Source organism: Sarcophilus harrisii, chromosome 1, assembly GCF_902635505.1.
Source record: "Sarcophilus harrisii chromosome 1, mSarHar1.11, whole genome shotgun sequence".
In the NCBI taxonomy this organism is placed as follows: domain Eukaryota; kingdom Metazoa; phylum Chordata; class Mammalia; order Dasyuromorphia; family Dasyuridae; genus Sarcophilus; species Sarcophilus harrisii.
Window position 1 is genome coordinate 666,232,939 of NC_045426.1, and position 21,865 is coordinate 666,254,803.

Genomic DNA, 21,865 nt, shown 5'->3' on the forward strand with positions numbered 1-21,865 from the left:
ATTTTTGATCAGAGACTCGGCTGCAGCTGCTGACACTTAAGATGACTCTTGAATCATGTAACTTCTTAAATCAATGGCTTTTTCTCTGTTCTCATCTTATTTGACTTCTCAGAAGCTTGTACCATTGTTAATCACCTGCTCCTGCTGAGTACTTCTCTCTTCCTTTGGCTTCTGGGATACCTTCCTTCTCAGTAAGTGTCCTTTGCTATGACATCATCCATCTCTTACCCTTATGTGTAGCCTATGTTCAGAGGTATTGAAGTAAAATATATGAATAATAAATATTTCCTGATTCTAGTCTTTTGGGGAGAGGAGGGTAAAGTTTACAAAGAAAGAGTAAAGCTGAATTTTGAACTTGTATTTCAAAGGTCACAGAACTGGAAATCAAGAGCTGGATTCTAGGGCTTGTTATGCTGTTGGGTGACCTTGGACAAATTACTACCCTGCTTTGAGCTTTGGTTTTCTAAAATATGCGGGTGGACCAGATGATCTCCAAGGGTCTTTTCAAATATAATATTGCTGCTTGTTTTCACAAAGCCATTAGATAAATCTTTTTTAGTTGCTTACATTGATACAAAACCCCCAACTCTAATGAATGAAGAAAGACTGAAAGAATAAGGATGGCCCTAGAGAAGTTTTAGAGGCCATAGTCACTGTTGTCAAATATCAGAAGGGATGATAATGGGAAGAGGGAGTACATTTGTATGGTCCTAGAGACTGTATGTTCTAAGATTAAGAATGTTTTTGTTCGGTTGTTCATCCATATCTGAGTCTTTGTGACCTTATGCACCTTATTATGTCAACACTGTCCATAATGTTTTCTCGGCAAGAATACTGGAGTGATTTGCCATTTTCTTTCTCAGAGGCAAATAAGTTAAGTGACTTAGGCAGGATGGGGCAAGATTTGAACTCAGATCTTCCTGACTTCAGAGACAGGGCTATATTCACTGAAGCGTCTAGCTATCTCAGGATTAGGAATACTCTTCTACTTCTGACTTATTAAAGAGGCAGTCTTGGGCAATTTCAAATTGCTTAACCTTTCTTTGAGCTCTATTTTCTTTACCTGTAAAATGTAATCCTTGTAGAACTTGCCTTATAGGGTTGTCTTGAAGTTTGAATAAAATAACTTTCATATACCTCTTTCTAAACTTTAAAGCTCACTACAAATTAAATTTATCACTATTGTTATTATAATTACTGTTACTGTTGTTATATGCTTTCCTTAATAACTTTTCCCTGCTGTTCCTATTTAATAATTAAGTTCCAAAGATGCAGATTTTTACTCTTAAGAAACAGGAAACCATTTAAATTTAGAATGCATTTATTAAGCACTTACGATTGTACAGTATTTGACACAATATGTTTATGATATAATGCCATAGAAATATTAGTAGTTATGATTATTACCATTTCTACAGGCATTGTGCTGGATAGTAAAGACAACAAAACAATACCCTCTATTTAAGCTTTATTGAGAAGATGTAAAGTACATAGATAAATATATGCAAAGTAACTTTTAAGAGGACAAGAGAACACAACCACTGGAATCAGAAGAGTTAGAGATCTTGTAAAGACACATTCTCCTAGCTGAGCCTTAGAGATGGATAGGAATTGTAAGAATGGGGGGGGGGGCGTGGAAATGAAAGGGAAAAACATCCCAGGCATGAAGGCAGGGTTTGCATGTGTAACTTGTAAGGCATCAGGTAGTATTAAGACTTATGTATACCCCATAATTGAAGGTATTCAAGCAGATGCTATAATTGAAATTAAGGTAAACCGAGATAACAAAGTGTTGAGCACATTCAGTTTCTTGGTCAGGTTAGCACTAACCAATAAAAAGGGTTTTTAACTCCTCATAAGCCAGAAAACCCTGAGGTGGGGTTTATAGGACTTAGTTTAGGGAAAGGAGATAAAAATAGAACAGTACCTAGGCAGGATATAGGGTTGTCACCTGATTTCTGGTGGTAGAAAGGATGAGATTTTCTTCCTTGTTGTTAGGGAAAGCTGATTGGTTGTGTCCACCTGTATCCTCACAAGGACACATAATGGTACAGAGATAACAGGTTTTGATATAAAGATAGAACAGTGATTTACAGGAAGACTAAACTTAGAGACTTCTGAACTTAACTCGGAGACAAACATGACAGTTGGCAATTACACAAAATGTTAGTGATTAGTATAGAATAAAATTAATTACAGAGTGGAATCATTTTGATTTTGTAAATCCCCCACTTTGATTTTTGAGACATGTCTCCTATGAATCATTTATTCTTACTCTAATTCTGTAATTTAAAAATTTTTTAATAAAGTAAATTTTAGTAGTGTGTATTGCCATAAGCTTTTCTGTGGCCAGTCTGGAATAGGCTTTAACACGGTAATTAAAGCAAACACAAGAATGGCTAACAGACCATTTCCCTGTAGCCAAAAGAGCCAGTGATTCCACCATAGGTCATTTGGGAGTGGTAGTTGTGTTTTTGCTGTAAATCATTGGATCTTAGTAAGATTGTCACAATTTCTCCTGCCTGGTTAATGTAAAAACCCCCAAACTGATTATTCATAACCCCAAGCCTTTCTCTGAATTGCTGTAAGAATATCTAAAACTATATAATTTTGTAAAGGTATTTGGGCTACAAAACCTACATCAATCTAGGAGGAAGTAAACTCAATTTGTGACTTGTCAACTTCTCAGTTTTAAGTGAGAGATTCAAACTACTTGGAGGACTCACCAAATCTGATGGTTTGGCAAATCTGAGAGAAGAGATTTATATGTCACCAGGATAACCAGTAAAATTCAGCAAACATAAATACCATGAAATAAAAAGCCAAAGTAGTACAATAATGATGATCAATATTAACATCAAGTCTCCTTATATCTCATTCCCAATGTCCACTTACTCAGCACATTTTATTTCATCTTGAGCCCCCAATTTCCTAAGTAGTCATCTGTTTCTTGGAAACATCTACTCTTGGACATTCTGGAATAGGTCTTGTTCTCAGTGTAGTTCTAAAGGGTGTTTCTTCTAAATAGATTTGCTTCTCTTGTTACAAGTTATTTTCAGAGATTTCTAGGTAATTTTGACAGTAACAAGACTGAAAACAATTTAGTACAACCTCTTAAATTTGCTTTTCTAATAATTAGTTCATGTGGTAAAAAACAGATCAAGCCTTTATGATTATGATTTTATTAACAATAGAACTATAAGAATAGCATCAAATTAAGAATCCATAATTCAGAGAATTTCCGTTATTACATGCCATTTGCTATTTCTGTCTTTACATATCACTTCACTGTTATTGATAGGCTAAAAAAGAATTTCTAAAAGAATTTGAGTTCTCGACTTGTAAAATGAGCCCTTTTGTTTCTTTTTAATTTTTAAAAATTTATATTCCTTTATATAAATAAAAACTTATAATCCTTCCTCAGAATTATCAGACACTTAAAATAGGAAAATAACTTCACCCTTTTTATAATTATCAGTGTAATCAAAAACTTATAATCCTTCCTCAGAATTATCAGATACTTAAAATAGGAAAATAACTTCACCCTTTTTACAATTATCAGTGTAATCTTACATGAGAATCCTTAATTCAGTTTTAAAAATGGATTGTGCCATTAGAAACATTTGGAAGCAAATGATATACATTTATGTATTCTAGTTTTTAGAGGAAATGGTTTGATCCTGTTGTTTTCTCAGTTTACTACTCCATTTAAATAGAAAACTTAAATTCTGTGTCTTATTATAAAATTTTTCCATCTTTTCCTCTTAGGAGAATGTTATCCCTATATCATGACTACTATTAAAGGAGTGCTAAACATAAGAACTCGGTTTCTTTGGATAGATTGGAAACAAATCTTTTATATTTATATCCTATAACAGTAGTACAGAAGTGCTGGATTATTGCAGCAACAAAATTCATTGCTAAAAATATTACTACTAAGGTTTTTCTGAGCCATGATCATTTTATTGCCAAATAGTAAATACTTTTCATAAAGGCCCAGGAATAACCAGGAAACAGTCCTGTTCAAAAAGGAAATAATTCCCAGTGAGGAAATTGAGCCAAGAGGATCCTACCTTCAGCTATGCCAAAGTTAACGTTTAGATCTCATTTACTTTGAGCAACTTGTGCTCTTTCCTTTGAATGGAGGATTTTTGATTTAATGCTCATTCAGACATTTATACCTGAATTCGGAACTCAGAATATTATCAAATTATAATTCCAAGAGATTATACCCCAAATAGCAAGTTTCACTAATCATAGCTTAGGGTCAGACAGTTATATTATTTCTCTCATATTGTTGCAATAATAGTTAACAATAAAAAAGTGTACTAGATCTTTAAAAAATATCACTGAATATCCCTTTCTTCTTCACATACAATCTGGTATAAAAATCAGTCATTAGAAATTAAGAATATGATTATATTCTGGAATTCTACAGAGATAGTGAATATATAAGCCATTCAAAACTTGACTCATTATTATAAATCTCCACACTAAAAATATTTAGTTATTAAATTTAATAATTGAAGTTAACTAGAATCATATGAAAAACGCCTAAATCACTACTGAATAGAGAAATTAAATTGTTTTGAATCACTTCATTGTTGAAAAGAGCCAAGTCTATCACAGTTGATCATCACATAATCTTGTTACTGTGTCTCTTGGTTCTGCTCACTTCACTCAGCATGACTTATGTAAGTCTTTATAAGCCTTTCTGAAATTATCTTGCTTATCATTTCTTACAGAACAACATTTTGTCACATTCATATACTGTAATTTATTCAGCCATTCTCCAGCTGATGGACATCCACTCAGTTTCCACTTTCTTGCCACTACAAAAAGGGCTGCTACAAACATTTTTGCACATGTGGGTTCTTTTTCCTTTTTTATGATCTTTTTGGGATACAGGTCTAGTAGTGACACTGCTCAGTATGCACAATTTGATAGCTCTTTGGACATAGCAAATTAAATAAATTAATATTAATAAATAATTAATAAAAAAGTAAATAATTAATTAAATTAAATAAATAAAAATTAATAAAAAATTAATTAAATAAATTAATATTAATAAATTAATAAATAAATAAATTGCTCTTCAGAATAGTTGGATCAGTTCATAATTCCACCAACAAGGTATTAGTATCCCAGTTTTTCCCTATCTCCTCCAATATTCATCATCTTTTCCTGTCATCTTAGCCTATCTGAAAGGGGTCAAGTGTTATCTCAGAGTTATCTTTGTTTGCATTTTTCTAATTAATGGTGATTTAGAACATTTTTTCATATGACTAAAAATGGTTTTAATTTCTTTGTCTGAAAATTGTCTGTTCATATCCTTTACCTAGTGATTATTTTAGAATTTTATAGCATTTAGCAAATTCTTTCATATTTAAAATCTTATCCAAGCAGAAGGTCCCAAGAGCTTGGCAAATTTACAAATAAGGGTATTTTACAAGGTTCTCTTCCCCTTTTTCTCACAAAGCAAGTAATTATTATTTTTCCCTCTTAAGATAACATAAAAATTTCATATGTTTTATAATTCTAATAATAATTTAACAGTGTGCATATCAAAAGTACCTAAATTTTCCAACAATACAATTTCATCATTTTTTACTAGCATCTTTTACACAATGGTTCGTAATACAAGAAAATGTATAAACACAATAACAACAAACACAATATTATATATTTAAAACCTGAAACAAAACTTATTGCCAATCAAATAACATTAGTTCAGTTGAATGCCTTGCCAAATTATCTTACATAGAAAATCATTTTATCTCTTCTAGCAGTTTATACTCATTACATTTAAAATTCAATATAAAGTTACCCAGTATAAAATAACAGTAATTAACATTTACATAGTGCCTACCACATGCCAGGCACCATGTTAAGCATTGCATAATCATATCATTTTGATCCCTATAATAATCTTTGGAGATAGGTTATCCTTCCCCTTACCGATCAGAGAACTGAGATAAAGAGGTGAGATAACTTGACTAAGGTCACACGGCTAACAAATTTCTCAAACTAGATTTTGACCTAAGGTTTTTCTGAGATATGCTCATTTTAATGCCAAATAGTAAACTTTTTTCTCCAAGAGAGACTTCGTGGCTCAGACTGAAGAGCAATCAAAAGACACAAATCGGTGGTATCCCTTTAGGGAAGTCAATTATTGCCAAATAGTCTCAAGAAATGTGAAACACTAAAACATACAAGCTAAGTTCCAGCTTCTCCAACAGTGTAGGGGCTTTATTATGTCTTGGATAACTTTGAGACCAAGGAGGAGTCTGACCTTCAGGGCAGCTTCTCACAAAGAAGTCCCTGGTGAAAATACCACCAGAGTGCTTTTAGGGATTTCCTCAGAGACTATCCACAGGGCTGGCATTCCCTCTTAACACCTGGCTGGCTTGCCAGTTGTAACAATTAAAATTAAGGCAAATTGGGGCAACAAAGTTCTGAGCATGTTCAGTTTATTGGTAAGTCCAACAGTTACAATAAAAGGGGTCTTTAGTTCCCCAGCAAGCCAAAAGATCTTGAGGGAGGGGTTTAATGACTTCTTGTAGTGTATGGAAAATGGATAAAAATAGAATAGCACATAGGCAGGTAGTATGATTGTCATTTGATCTCTGTTGATAGAAGGAAAGCTGATTGATTCTGTCCACTTGCATCCTTACAAGAATAACTAGTGGTACAGAAATCACAGATCTCCTTGACATAAAGATAGGAAGGACAGTGATTTACAGGAATTTTTGAACTTAACTCTGAGACAAAGAAACATGATTTAAGAAGTTACACAAAATGTCAGTGAGTTTTACAAAATATAATCAATTTGATTTTCTCACAGGAGTTGGTTAATTGTCAGGGACATTGCAGAAATGATTCTTGCATTAAGTAGGAGTTTAGATTATGTTAATGATAGTAAAAACTCATTTCTTAAATGCTTTAAAATTTATTAAAAGTGCTTTCCTTACACTGTATAAGGCAGACAATACAAGCATTACGTTCATTCCATTTTGTAGGCAAGAAAACAGACTCAGAAAGATAAATCAACTTGCCCACAGTTACATAGTTCTTATGTAGTTTCTAGCCTGTAGAATATCAAGGTGGAAGGAATTTCACTATTTCCTTAAAATAGGAATCCCTTTTTAAAGCTTTTCAACGTTTTTGTTTGTTTGTTTGTTTTTCCCCTCAGCTACCTTATGCTATTTTTTGTGGTTTTGCTTTAAGAGCTTCAATGATAAGAAACCTAGTACTTACCATTGTATCCTATTGTACTAAATTCTGCCTGGATTATAAACCTTGTAAAATCTGGCTCCATTCTACCTACCTAAACTTTTTTTCCCCTTGCCCCTTAACACATATCTTCTATATAATGCTGCCAGAATGTTAAAGCTGGAGGGATACTCAAAGAAGAATGTCTGGCGAGTAGTAATCCATTCTTGTTTCAATCAGCATCCTTCTTTACTCCAAGCAGGACAGGCAACCATAGCAAAGAGATAGAGACTGAAGACAGAATATCACCTATGAAGAATAACAAATAGTCCAGTTTGGTTGGGACCCCTGTGTTTGAAGGGGAACAATGTATAGTAAACCTGGTAAGGTAGGTTATGTTATGAAGGACTTTAAATGTCAAACTGAATCTGAGCATATATCTGGTCAGCAGTAGGGAATTACTGGCTAGGGAATGACATGGTCAGACCCGTGCATTGAAAAGGGAGATCTCAGCAGCTTTGCAAATGGATGGGTCAGTGTGAGTAGTGACTTGAGTCAAGAAAAAAAAATGGAACATTTTGTGGCAGTAATCCAGGCAGGAAAGTATGAGGAACTCTATGGGTATGGTGGCTAGTTGAGTGGCATGAGGAAATAGATTTGAGAGATATGGAGGTGAAATCTCTAGAATGGTTGGATCAATTCATAACTTTACCAGCAATACATTAGTATTCCAATTTTCCCATGTCCCCTTTAACATTTATCATTATTCCTGTTATTTTTGCCAGTCTGATAAGTATGGATAGTACCTCAGAGTTGTTTTATTTTTAATTTCTCTAATCAGTATTGATTTAGAGCTCTTTTCATATGATTATAAATGGCTTTACTTTCTTCATCTGAAAATTGTTTATTCCTATCCTTTCACCCTTTGTCATTTGAGGAATGGCATATATTTGACTCAGTTCTCTGTGTATTTTAGAAATGAGGTCTTTATCAGAAACACGGGCTAAAATTGTTTCCTAGCTTTCTGCTTCCCTTCTAATCTTGACTGCATTGGTTTTGTTTGTGCAAAACCTTTTTAATTTATTGTAATCAAAATGATCTATTTTGCATTTCATAATATTCTTTATTTCTTGTTTGATCACACATTCCTCTCTCCTCTAAAGATCTGAGAGGTAAACTATCCCTTGTTCTCCTATATAGCTTATAATATCACCCTTTATGTCTAAATCATGTACCCATTTGGACCTTATTTTGGTATAGAGTATGTTGTGAATTCACTGTGAGTGAATTCTTATCCCAGAAGCTGGAGTCTTTGGGTTTATCAAACAGTATATTCCTCTAGTCATTGATTATTCCTGCACTGATCCACCTCTCTATTTCTTAGTCAGCAACAGATGGTTTTGATGACTGCTACTTTATAATAATTTTATGTCTGGTATAAGCAGGCTTTCATCCTTTGCATTTTTTTCATTAATTCCCTTAATATTCTTGACCTTTTTGTTATTTTTCTAGTTCTGTAAAATAATCTTTTTGGCAATTTGGTATGGTATTCAATAAATAGACTAATTTAGGTGGAATTGCCATTTTTATTATATTAGCTTGGTCTATCCATGAGCAATTGATATTTTTCCAGTTATTTAGATCTGACATTTATTTGTGTGAAAAGTGTTTTGTAATTGTGTTCCTGGATTTGTCTTGGTTGCCTTGGCAGATAGACACCCATTAGCCATTCTTTAATGAGCAGCATCTACTTTATTTCCAGTTCTTTGCTACCACAAAAAAGTGATGCCATAAATACTTTGGTGAGTATGATGCCTTTATTTTTGTGTTTGACCTCTTTAGGACATATTTTAACAGAGGAATTTTTGGGTCACTGAGTAGAGCATTTTAGTCTTTTTCTTTTTGTAAGTTCAAATTGCTTTCCAAAATGGTTGGACTTATCCACAGCTTCATCAGAAACCATGACTTAGTGTATCCACTTTTCTGGAATACAGGCTAGTTCCTTGTCATCTTTGCCAAATGACTAGGTGAGAGATCAAACCTTTGAATTATTTTGATTTACATTTCTATTATTATCAGAACTGGAGCATTTATTCTCATGCATATTACTTGTTCTTTTGAGAAATATATTTTCATATCCCTTGAACATTTGCCTATTGAGGAAATGAACTTTTGGTCCTTCTTTTAGTTGTCTAACTGTTTTGGATAATGCATCTTATTGGTGAAATTCCCTATAAAAGATTTTTGCCCTCTTGATGGCTTTCCATTTACCCTTATTGTATTTATTTTGCTCAAGTGAAAATGTCCTTCATGTAATCAGATTATCTGTGTTATCTTTTGCAATTACATCTATCCCTTCTTTGGTTAAGAATTCACTTCTTTTCCATAGCTATGAAAAATGCATGTATTTGTTTCCTAATTTTTATGATTAAAAACTTTAGTAGATCTGGTATCTATTTAGAATTCATTGTGGCATATGGCAAAAAGTATAGTTTTAAATCTAATTTCTTTCATATGTCTTTTATACTGCAATTCATAATTTAAAAGCAAGTCTGACTATGTCATTCTCCTGCTCAAGAAACTTCAGTGATTCCTCATTTTCTCTGGAAGCAAATTGTAATATTCTTTGTTTTGGTTTTCTTGGAGGTCTTTGGACCAGCCTTCCTTTCAGTTCAGTAATGACCACAAGTGCAGCCAGGTGTTAAAGTGCAAATCCTTTATTGTCTCCTTCAAAGTCCTATCTCCTTCACTTGGGGCTCAGCTAGTTTTCCTGGAGGCCTTCTGGAGTCTTGATTTCGGTGGAGAAGCAAAGGAGGAGAGCCTGCCACCAAGGTGGTGTGAGATGAAGTGAATGACTCTGAGTCCAAAGGTTTGTGCTTCAGCCTTCAGCCATCACAAAGATGGATGAATGGATGAATCTGTTTCAGCCTTTACTGGCTGTTATATACTCCATTATCATAGGTGTGAATCTTGTGGAACTATGTTAAGTACTAAGTACATGCACTGAACTAGAGAACTATTAAGTGAATTCCACTGACTTAACACCTTGTAAGAATCTTTGTTTCAGAGTTTTGGCCCATAACAGCAAATATAAATTCTTTTGGTTTTCAAAGCCTTTATATTCCTAATACTTCTTGACCTCTCTGCAGTACTTGACAACTTTTTTTAATAATAACTTTTTGATCTTTTAAAATACATGCATAGTTTTAACATTCACCTTTGAAAACCTTGTGTTCCAGATTTTTCTCTCTCTTCCATTCACTGGGCATCAAGCAATCCAATAGAGGTTAAATGTGCAGTTCCTCTAAACATAAATCAGATCAAAAGGGAGGAAAACACACACACACACACACACACACACAAAGTCAAGCAAACAATAACAACAATAAAAAATACTATGAAAATATTATGCTTTTGTCCACATTCAGTCTCCATAGTTTTCTTTGGATGTGGATGACTCTATTAACAAGTCTATTAGAACTGCCTTGAATCACCTCATTGTTGAAAAGAGCCAAGTCTAATACTTGACACTTTTAATCAGCTTCTTCTGGGTGGGCCTTTTTTCTCTAGGTTTTCATGGTTTCTTCTTATCCCCTTTCCAATAATAATAATAATAGCATACCTATAACACTGGATATGCCTCAAAGTTCTGCCCTGAGCTCTCTTTTCTATAGAATTTCACTTGGATTTCATTAGCTTCCATGATTTTTCAAATCTGTTTATCTAGCTCTTAACTCCTGAGCTGACCTCTAGCCCACAGGCTGTTGGACATCTTGAAATTGATGTCCTCTAGACATTTTTAAACTCAACATGCCCCAAACTGGACTCATTTTCTTGCCCTCCAACCCTTTCCCTCTTCAGAACTTCCTATTACTACAGACGAATCACCACCCTTCCAGGTACACAGGCTTACAACCTGGGAGTCATCCTTACCTCTTCATTCTTTTTTATCTCCCCCATATCAAATCTACTCCAAGGACTATCAATATTGCCTTCAAAACATCTCTGATACATACCCCTTTCTTAACTTTTGCCTTGGCAACACCTGTATACTCTCATCATCTCATTCCTGAACTATTGCAACAGCAATAGTTCTGCCATAGTTCTGCCAAAAGGATCTTCCTAAATTCTAGGTCTGATCATGTAACACTCCTGCTCAGTAAACTGGTAGCTTTCAGTCACCTTTATTATTAAATATAAAATCCTTTCTTTGACATTCAAAATCTTTCATAACTTGCCCCATTTCCCATCTTTCCAATCTTTTAATAACTTCCTTCTCTACCCCTAACTACACACTCTTTGAGGTACAGTGATACTGACCTTACTGTTCTTTGTACAAGACATTCTTTTTCCCAGGTTTGAGTATTTTTTTCTGGCTGCCCCCCCCCCCACCATGTCTGAAATGCTCTCTTTCCTTGTCATATCTTATCTTCAAGTCCCCATTAAAATCCTGCTTCCTTTAATAAGCGTTTCTCAATCCCCTTTAATGCTACAAGTACCTTCCCTCTACCGAAAATCTCTGATTTTTCCTGTTCTTGTTTGCATATAATTATTAAAGCATATTATTTGTCTGTTAGACTGTTGACTTGCTTGTGAGCAGGGACTGTCTTTTTCCTTTCTTTGTATTCCAATGCTTAATATGGTGCCTGACATAGTAAACTCTGGTAAATGTTTGGTGACTTTTGCTTGTCTTTTTGGACTGATTACAAAAAATCTCATTCATATATTTTATGCTGTAGTTAAATTAGCGTGCTTTCTATTTCTTATATATGACATCCATCTCTATATCTCTGCATAGGCTGTACCCCATATATTGAATACTTTTCTGCTTTGACTTCTTGGACCTCATTAGCGTCTTTCCAGATTCAACTCATGTGCCACCTTTTACCTTCTTCAACTTTTTTAGTTCTCTCTCCTCACCCCTAAATTACTTTGAGTTTTTTATTTTCTAACTGTATACATATTTTTCCCTAATAGACTATAAGTTTCTTGAGGGCAGAGACTGTTCCTTGTTTCCTCAGCACAGTTCTGTGTGTGTGTGTGTGTGTGTGTGTGTGTGTGAATGAGAATTGGACTTAAGTGACTTGCCCAGGGTCACACAGCTAGGACATGTTAAGTGTCTTGAGGCCAGATTTGAACTGGAACTTCTGACTTCAGGGCTGGTGCTCTATCCAGCTGCCCCCCTTTAAAAAAAATTTTTTTTTTTTTATATATTCAGAATTGAATGTAGTATCCAGTTTTGGTTTTCTCAAGTCAGAGGGAATGAGGACTCTCGTCTCCTTTATTCTGGACACTAAGCATCTGTAGCCTGATATAATGAGAACTTTTAAGATTTCCATAACATTATTGATTCATTGAACTTAGAGTCTACTAAAACCTCCAGTTCTTTTTTAGATGAACTGCTGTCTAACAATGTCTGCCTTATTTGTATTTGTGAAATTAATTTTTTTGAATTCAAATATAAAAATTTACATTTATCCCTATTAATTTCCATCTTCAAGAATCTCAGAATTAGAATCTCCTCCTACTTCACCAGTAAAATACCAAACAGTACCAGACAGTAAAATAAATCTCTCATTACAAACTTGCATAATTCAGCAAAGTAAATTGTGGTATTGCAGTGTTCAAAAAATGCAGGTCTCATTCTGGATTTTAAGTTCATTACTTCTCTGGCAAGAGGTGGGTGGCATGCTGCTTCTGGCTTCTGGACTTGTTGATTTGTCATTGCATTAATTAGAAAATTATTTCTTCCAGCACATACTTGAAAGAAAGAATTCCTTTTTTTTTATTATAATTTTTTTTTCTGGTTATAACATGTATATTAACTTTTTAAAAATACACACTTCTTATGAGTCGTGTTGGGAGAGAAAAATCAGAACAAAAGGGAAAAATCATAAGAGGGGAAAAAAGTGAACAAAAAATTCTTTTCAACAACATATCGAACTAGTGGGTTATCTAGGCCCTTGCTTGAAGATTTCAGGAAAGGGAGTCATTAATGGCATATGAATTTTGTTTAGGCCTTGATAGTCACTTCCTCTCATTCTGTGCTCTGCTTTTCTCTCTTTCCTCTCCCAGTTTCCTCCCTGTTCCACCTCTTTGTCTATATACATATTCAGCTTCATGGAGAAACACTCGTGAAGAGCACTGGACATAGAGAAGTAGATCTAACCTCAATTTCCATTTATGCCAGTTACTATCTGAGTGACCTTTGACAAAAATCACTTAATGGCTCTGGTGTTCATTACATTTTCTTAAAATGAGAGGATTAGAATAATTGATCCCTGATATCTATTTTACTCTTACTTGCTTTTTTTCAATATTCAAGACTGTCAAGATTTTTTTGGATTTTGATTTTGTCATCTTTGTGTTAGTTATTCCTCCTAGCTTTGTGTCACCTTAAAAATTTAATACATTCCATCTGTGCCTTTAAGTTAATTGATAAAAAAATGCCAATAGCATAGAGCCTAGCACAGATCCATTAGAGACTTTTTTCCAAGTTGATATTGAATTATTGATTATTTTTTGGATCTGACTTTTCACATAGTTATTATTCTACCTATGGTCTAGCCCATTATCTCTCCATTTTTTCCATAAGAAAAGTATGAGGTATTTTGTCAAATATTTTGCTAAAATTTAGGTCAGTTGTATCTACAGAATATTTTCTTGAACTAGTCAAGTAATCCTGGCCAAAAAAGAGTTAGGTTAGTCTAGAATAATCTATTCTTGATGAATTTACTGGTTGGCTCTTTATGATCACTGCTGCTTTTTTTAGATGTTTGCGAACTATTTCTTTAATAACAAGATCTGAAATTTTGCCAGTAATTAAAGTCAGATTTAATGGCCTTTAGTTTGCTATTCCTTTCACTTTTTTGAAATTTTTTGAAAATTGGAATAGTATCTGCCCTTCTCCAGTCTTAAGGTACTTCCCCAGTTCTCAGTGATCTTGCAGAGATCCATGACAGTGACTTAGTAATCATATGTATCAGTTTTTTTTCCACATCTTATAATGAGTTTAATATGGACTTGGTATCTTGGACTCAGCAGCAACAGCCAGGTCCTTTCTTAGCATCTTACTTTTCTTGTCTACTTAGTAGCTGTTTTTGTTCTATCATTACCTCAGCCATCCTAAGCAGTAATTCTCTGCTTTATTTAATCCTTTGCTTTTCTTTTTAGCTGAAAATACAGAGAAACAACCATAGTTTATGATCTAGAGAAGTTAAAAAGTACTTAATGTGGTATAATAGGCATGCCATTTTAGTGCCGGTAAGACTTAAAGGAGAATCAGCCTGGTATAATGGTTAGAGAGCTGGCCTTGCAGTCAGGTTCAAAGCTGCCTTTGATATACTTTGGCTTTGGCATCCTGGGCAAAGCACTTAATGTTTCTGTGACCAAGAAAATGACTTTCTACACAGATGAAATCACAGCTCCAGTCAAAACAACACCAAAATATTTCAAAAATTTAACCCCGTTGGTAGACATAGCTGATTTGATCTGGTACCACAGTCACACAGTTTTTAGTGGGCCTATATGCAGAGTCTTTTTGGATTCTTAGGATCAATCAGTGCTCACACTTTAGTATAGCCTTTGAAAATCCAAGATCCCCTTCATGCCACAGCGAGGAACTGAGGTGGACTTTAGTGGAGGATTACAGGAAAATCACAGAAAATGTAACCAGTGGAAGGAAATTGTTTATTTCCTGTTGTAGTTATTACCCCTTTTCTGTTTTGCTATTTCTTTTCTCTTTCAACTGTGAACTCACTTCATAGAAGAGCATATATCCTTTTTCTTTTCTTTATCTGTAGTGCTTATAATACAAAACATGAATCTTGACCAATGAACCCTTCACCCAGCCCATTTGTTCCTATACCCTCTTCTTGTACTGATTAATAGTAGCAAACATTCTTTGTGCCCCAGCAAGTTAAGTGGAATGAAGTGGGCAGGGAAGATGTACCCAACTCCCTGTACTGAGTAAACTCTAATTTGGGTCACAGTTTTAATTTGAATCTCCGTGGGTCATTTCATTTATCAGACAACCTCAGAGAAGGCAATGCTCCCCTGAAGTAAAGATTTCAGATAATCTAAGCTGACCTGTTCAAAGAGCTTACCTGCCCACTTCAGTCCTTTCTCATATGGAAGACATAAATGTGATAAATAAATCTGAAGTTCCTATCGGTCCATAAATGCGAAGAGCACAGGATAAGTCAGAGGGACCGAGTTCATATCCAGGTTTTGCTACCCTTCTTGCTCTCATCTCCAGAATCGTAGGGTTGCATTAGATGGACCTGAGGCTGTTTCTTTGCCAGAATCTGTGCACCTGTGGGTCTTTTTCTTAGGAATACTGGTTTTTTTTTTTTTTTTTTGGAACATCCTGTTAATGTGTAGTACTTTAATGCCATCCTACTAATAGCACCTGAAGACATGCATGGAGGCTATTTACCCCTATAGTCAAGGACAAACAAACTGTTAAACTGAATTTAGGTGTTTTATTTGTCATCTGTCAGTTCTCATTGTTAGTGTATCAGCTTCTAGCATTATATCATAGTTTATATGTATTCCCTCTTCCCCCTTTGAAATGAACTATTTTCTGTATGCCAGGAGAACAGATAACTAAGAATCTTTGAATTGTGTGGAAAACAAAGTCATTAGGCCCTGAGTGAGGGCATGTCTATTAACAGCTTTGTAGATTTTATGAAATTCATTTTTGTTCCTCAAGAGTCCTTTGTTTCTTCTTTTTGGGTCTTTGAACTTTCTAATAAGAGATTGCTGGGAAATTGATTACTGGATGCAGGAGATATTACTCTTTTGAACATATTTGATAACATCTTAATGTTAATTCTTTATTGAACTAGTCTGTTAAATTGGGATTTTTAAAGATGTGTACATTTTAATTATTTGTAATGTTTTATTCTCAACTTGTTACTCTTTAATAAATTCATTCAAATACACGGGGTAAAAACAATCCTGTAAAGAAATCATAAAGTACAAATCATTTACAGTTTCTTAAATCTTAACTCCTTCCCCCCCTCGCCAAGAGTAGCAAAACCCTACTGTTTATTTTCCCTTTTTTTTTTTTTGTATTTTTAGTTTGATGTTTTTATTTTAGTCATAGCATAGATGTTCTTATTTTTCTTCACTTTGTTATTTCATATAAGTCTTTTCTGTATTTATTTGTATTCTTCATATTTGCAGTCTCTGACACATTATTGAATTATATTGATATGTTATGATTCAATTTCATTATTTGCTATTGCAAGAGCAGCTGCTAACTTTGTACATTTAGGTCTTTTGTTTCTTACCATTAAAAAAAAATTAAATTATTATCTTATCTTGCAGCCCCCTCCGCCATTAAAAAATAAAACAAAAGACACACACCGAAAAATAAAACTCGCATAACAAGCTTGACATAATACAGCAAAGTGAATTCCCATATTGTGAAATCCATAAATATATGTGTCTTTCTGGAATTGAAATCCATGATCTCTCTGGCATGAATTGGGTGGCATGCTTTATAACTTCAGTTCTCTGGACTGGTAGTTCATCTTTGTATTTAATTAAAATTCTAAAGTCTCAAATTTGGTTTTTTTCTGTAACATTGTCATTGTGTAGATTGTTCTAGTTCAGTTCAGTTTACTTTGTATATCAGTTCATAGAGTTCTTCTAAGTTTTCTCTTAAAACTATCCATGCCATCACTCCTTAAAGTTTTCTTCTTAAGAGTTCTCATGATTTTAATAGTTATAGTAATGGAATCAAAAGTATACATTTTTTATAGTCTATAAAAACATGGGTATTTATTGTTTCCCTCCTCCCCCTTTCATTTCAGAGCTTGGCTATGACCCATATAACCCTGACCTTCCGAAGCCTTCAGTTGGAACTGAACATGGCTCCCTGGGGGATGTTCCAGAACCCAGCTCTGGCATTTTGGAGCTAGAGTTAGTCAACCAGGCCATTGAGGCTGTCCGGAATGAAGTGGAACGAGAGGAAAAGAAATATAAGGAGCTGCTAGAGACAACCAAGGAATATGGCACCACAGAGACCTCACTTGTTTCACAAAGCCCCACTGGAGTTGGAGTGCCCAACCCAGACTCCTTTGCCACATCCTTAGAATATAATCCAGGTAGCTACAATCTATTAAATAATAACACAGACTATAACCCTACCCCCTTGGCTGCTGCTAATAAATGTAACAAGTATACTTTGGATTCTTTGGAGAAATCCAAGGCTAAAGGTAACTCTCTGGAATATGTTCCAAAGTCTGTGATCCAACCCAAAAAATATAGCCGTGCTGTTCCCAACAGTAAATATGTGATTGACAATTCTAAGCCATCCACAGATTTGGAATATGACCCCCTTTCAAATTACTCAGCCAGGCTTTTAAATAAGGGCAGTCCGAAGGACCAGAGGGGGGTCAAAAGGAGAAGGGACTCAAACCAAGATGAGTCCTATACTCCTTCGCTCAAGAAGCATTGCGATGTTTTTAGCAATTATGAAACAGATGCCAGATTTTCTGACTCAGAAGATGAGGACCCCAGCTCAGAGAACCAGCCAAATCCTGCCAGCCCCACAAAAGCTAGAACCAGTTCAGAGAGTCAGGCCAGCAGTGGGTCCTCCCCTGCTAAGGGAAAGCCTCTGGAACCTGAGGAAAGTAGTTTGAGGGAGACAAAGGAGATTGCTGTGCAATATGACATGGGGGATATCCAGCGGCGGCAGAGTCCTATTGGAAAACCCCCATCAGAGAAAAGTGGAAAAGGAAACAAACACTCTTCAGAAGGGAGGGAGAAAGTAGCAGTCGGGGACCTAAAGTGTAAAGGCAGCCTGAAGGATCACAGAGTCCAGAAAAGAAAATCACATGACCAAAAGAGTTCAGGCCATCAAGAAGTGGAGAGTCAGAAAGAAAAAAGTAAATCGTCAGAGAAAGACAAAGGGAAGAATAAAGACAAAGCAAAAGGGAAATTAGGGGAGAAAAATCATAGAGAGAAGAAACTCTCTAAGGTCAAAAGTGATGGACACATAAGTAAAATGGAGAAGTCCAAGTTAGAAAAGCAAGAGGTGACCAGGAAGGAGAAGTTATCTGCTATGTCAGTGACCAGCTCAGGGAAAAGGAGGAATGATGGCCTTGGTAAGAGACCGAGCACAGGGAAGCTGGGGAACCATAAGAAGGAGGCCAAGCTGAAGCCAGCAGATCCTCCCAATGGGAAAAACATGTCCACTAGCAATAAGCTAAAAGACAAGAAAGGCAGTAAAACCTCTTCGGGTAGGCTGAAAGACAAGAAGTCTCTTTCTCTAGATGAAAGCAGTTCCCAAGGCTCCCCAAAGCCTAAGAAGAGGACGTTGAGCCATATTGATCTCTTTGGAGATGAGAGTGGGGATGAAGGGGAAGGGACATCCCCAGTTCTTCCTGCCACCCTCCCAAGTCTAAGCTCAGACTCAGACTCAGACTCAGATGATGGAAGCTGTAGCCTCCCGAATGAGAGTAAGGGACCAAAACGCCTCCGGGGTGCCCAGATTGCTACCTCTTCATCCTCATCTTCTGAGGCCTCCGATGACATCGACTACTCTATCCTGGAGAAGGAATTGGATTACGATTCAGACCCCATGGAAGAATGTCTTCGGATTTTTAATGAGTCTACAGATGTGAAGACTGAAGACAAAGGGAGGCTCAACAAACAGGTAGCCATCATTTTGCTTTTAGCTGTAGGAATTGCACTCTACACTCAGCGATTTGTTCCCTTGATAGATTTTTGTTCCCTTGATAGTTTTTGGAAGCAAAGATTTGAAATTGGCAGTTAGGCTAGCCAGATGGATCAGTCATTACTTTGCTCTTTTAGGACATAGAAAATCCCCTTGGTTTCCAACTGGGGAAACTGAGGCCCAGAGAGGGAAAAAACTTACCAGAGCTGCCCAGGGAGTCAGTGGCATCTAGGATCATTGGTTCATGGCTCCTAATCACCATGCCTCTGTTCTTTCTACTTTGACTCACTGAGAAGTCTGATGGGAGGAATATTTTTTGGGGGGAAAAGTGTCCTGACTGCTGGCCCAGCTATTTTCTTCATCCCCATTCTCACTTAGTTCCTCCCACTGGAACCAAGTAGAAAGAAGAAAGTCTGCTGTATTCTCCATGCATTTATGTGGTGTACAGTGGAAAGAGCCCTGGGCCTGGCAGTCAGGAGACTTGTATTTAGAGTCTGGCTTCAGCATTTGCTATGCAAATCACTTATCCTTTTTGAGCCTCTGTCTCCTCTTCTGTAAAAATAGGATAATCTTTTTACTATCAACATCATAGAGAAAGAGAAAGTGTCCCTTTAAAACATTTTAGAGATTTAAGCTTTTGTTAGAATGTTATTATAAGATGCATTTACTGATTTCTTCTTATGTGAAAAGCCCTGTGCTGGGATATTTAAGAAGAGACCCTGGTGGTTAAGAAGACATAGTCCCTCTAGGAATAGTTATAATTGGGGAAATGCAGGAAATAGGTAACTGTGCTAGGAAAAATGCAGTTAAATATCATAGTAGAATAGACACAGGCTTATGGAGAGCAGGGACAAGTGAGACCAATTTGGCCATCAAAGGTCAGGGAATGCTGTGGGGAGGAGGTAAGAAACTTGAGCTTTGTGCCTGAAGGATGATGAGGATTAGGGGAGAAAAGAGGGAAGAAGTATTCAAGTTGGGAGAAGCAGAGGGGAGGGGAGAGGCTAGCAATGGGATCAAAAGAAAGAATCAAACATTTAGTTAATAAGTATATTTTATGTTACTGTACTCAGCTAGGCTGGCCAGCATGGGATGTGCAAAAAGACTGAGTCCCTTTTCTCTTGGAGTGAACTGGGGAAAAAGAAGACATGCATAGATTTTAAAAGGATCACTAATATTAGCTTCTGAGGGATTCTAAAATGCCATATGTTTTTTAAGTATTCTAATCCTTAAATCTTCAGAAGTCACAGCAGCAAATGGGAGAAATAATTCTCAATTCATTTCAATCAAGTTTTAGCCGCCTGGAAGAATAGAATCCTGGCTCACTGTGAACCCATAGGAAAATCATTTTGATCTTTCTGTGTCTTATTTCCTTTATTCAGTAAAATAGGAACGCTTACACCTTCCTGAACTATCTCACTGGATAATTGTGAGGAAATTCTTCATAAACTTTAAATCTGTGTGATCTAATTCATATGTATGTATACTTTATTAGACAGTGGTAGACCACAGGGGCCAGGACCAGGGTAATATTAATTTGAAGGTAGGTGAAATGAAGCTGAGGATCAGGGGCTGCTTTCTCTAGTGCCAAATTATTCTTCTGGGACACACATTATTCCCACTGATTCAGGCCTTGTCTGTAAGCTAGCCTTTCATTGGCTGAGAGGATGTGCCAGAGTCTCTGGGGTCTGATGTTGTTAGAGCTGGGGACAGGGAAGAGATGGAGAAGAATGATTGTGGAACTGGAGAGCTGTAGCTCCTAAAATGGGGAAGAAGAAGAAAAGCTTTCTCCCTAAGGTCACCCCTAGAGCCAGGAAGCATCCAGAGGCACAGAAACTGCCCCTCTCCCCCCCAGTAGATATATACTCCTGGAGCAAATAGCTCCTTCCTGAAGAAGCCACATATGTAATGGAAAGAGCTCTGGGTTTAGAGGCTCAACAACTTGAAGGAGTCACCCGGGTTGTTGATTTCAGGTCCCTCTTTTTGTAGAAGAGATCTAATAACTTATTTAGAGTCATTTATAGCGGGGTGAAACCCTGACCCCACAGCACTCTGCAGTGCACCACATCAAAAGATCTGGGTTAATATCTCTGTTGTGGGGTTTAAATCTGTTCTGATCTTGGCAAAATCTTTTTGAGCTTTTTGACTTTGTAAAATGAAAAGGTTGGACTGTGTGGTCTCTATGGGTCATTCTTCAAAAGTTTAGAGTGTTGTTTAAGAACTACTTAAGCTAAACTATTGATCCCATTTTATGAATGAAGAAATTGAGGCTTTGAAGGATGTGACTTATCTGGGTCACTACAGAGGACAAATTTGATGTTCTTTTCTCCATTTCTTCTCTCTAGCTAGTTTGTGTTGACTCAGTATCATTGTCTTTAAAATTTCATTATCCTTCTGCTTAAGTTTTCAAATTTCAAAACAAAATACTCAACACTTAAGTCTGTGCCTGGCACTTTGCTGAAAATACAAAGACAAAAATGAAACAGTTTGCTCAAAGAGCAAACTTTCTGATGGAGAAAACAAACATATTTGTAGGTATAAACACATGTAAGCACATATAAAGTAGACTCAAGATAACTTTGAATGCATTAGTAGCTCTCAAGGGATTAAAAAATGCTCAATGCTGGAAGCTGACTTTTAAAATCAGGCATTTGAAAAATAGAGGTGGGGAGGGGGAATGCATGGCAGGAATGAGGGCATAAACAGTGCAAGGCTTGAGGACTTGAGATTAAATGTCATTTGTAAGTGCAAATAGACCAATATGATTGGACCATGGAGGTTGTAGCGGGGGAGTAATATTGTAAGAAGGCTAGAAAGGAAAAGAAGATAGAGTTGTGAAGAGCCTTAAGTTGCAAATAGCAATTTATAGGGAAATTATATATTTCTAAATGTTTCTATCAAAAAAAAAAAAAAAGAACAAATCAATGAACTGGCCATGAAACTTATTTAAAAAAAAAACTAGAAAAA

General features: G+C 35.9%; 1 protein-coding gene across 3 annotated transcripts in view; it reads left to right on the forward strand.

Moving 5' to 3' along the window:
• The window catches only part of REXO1 (RNA exonuclease 1 homolog), a 112,858-nt gene that overhangs the window by 25,578 nt on the left and 65,415 nt on the right, over positions 1-21,865 (forward strand). For all 3 annotated transcript variants that reach the window (XM_031948132.1, XM_031948131.1, XM_031948133.1), the window contains exon 2: positions 17,034-18,880. In XM_031948132.1, the coding sequence (XP_031803992.1) occupies positions 17,034-18,880 (1,847 nt within the window). The remainder of the gene's footprint in view (positions 1-17,033; positions 18,881-21,865) is intronic.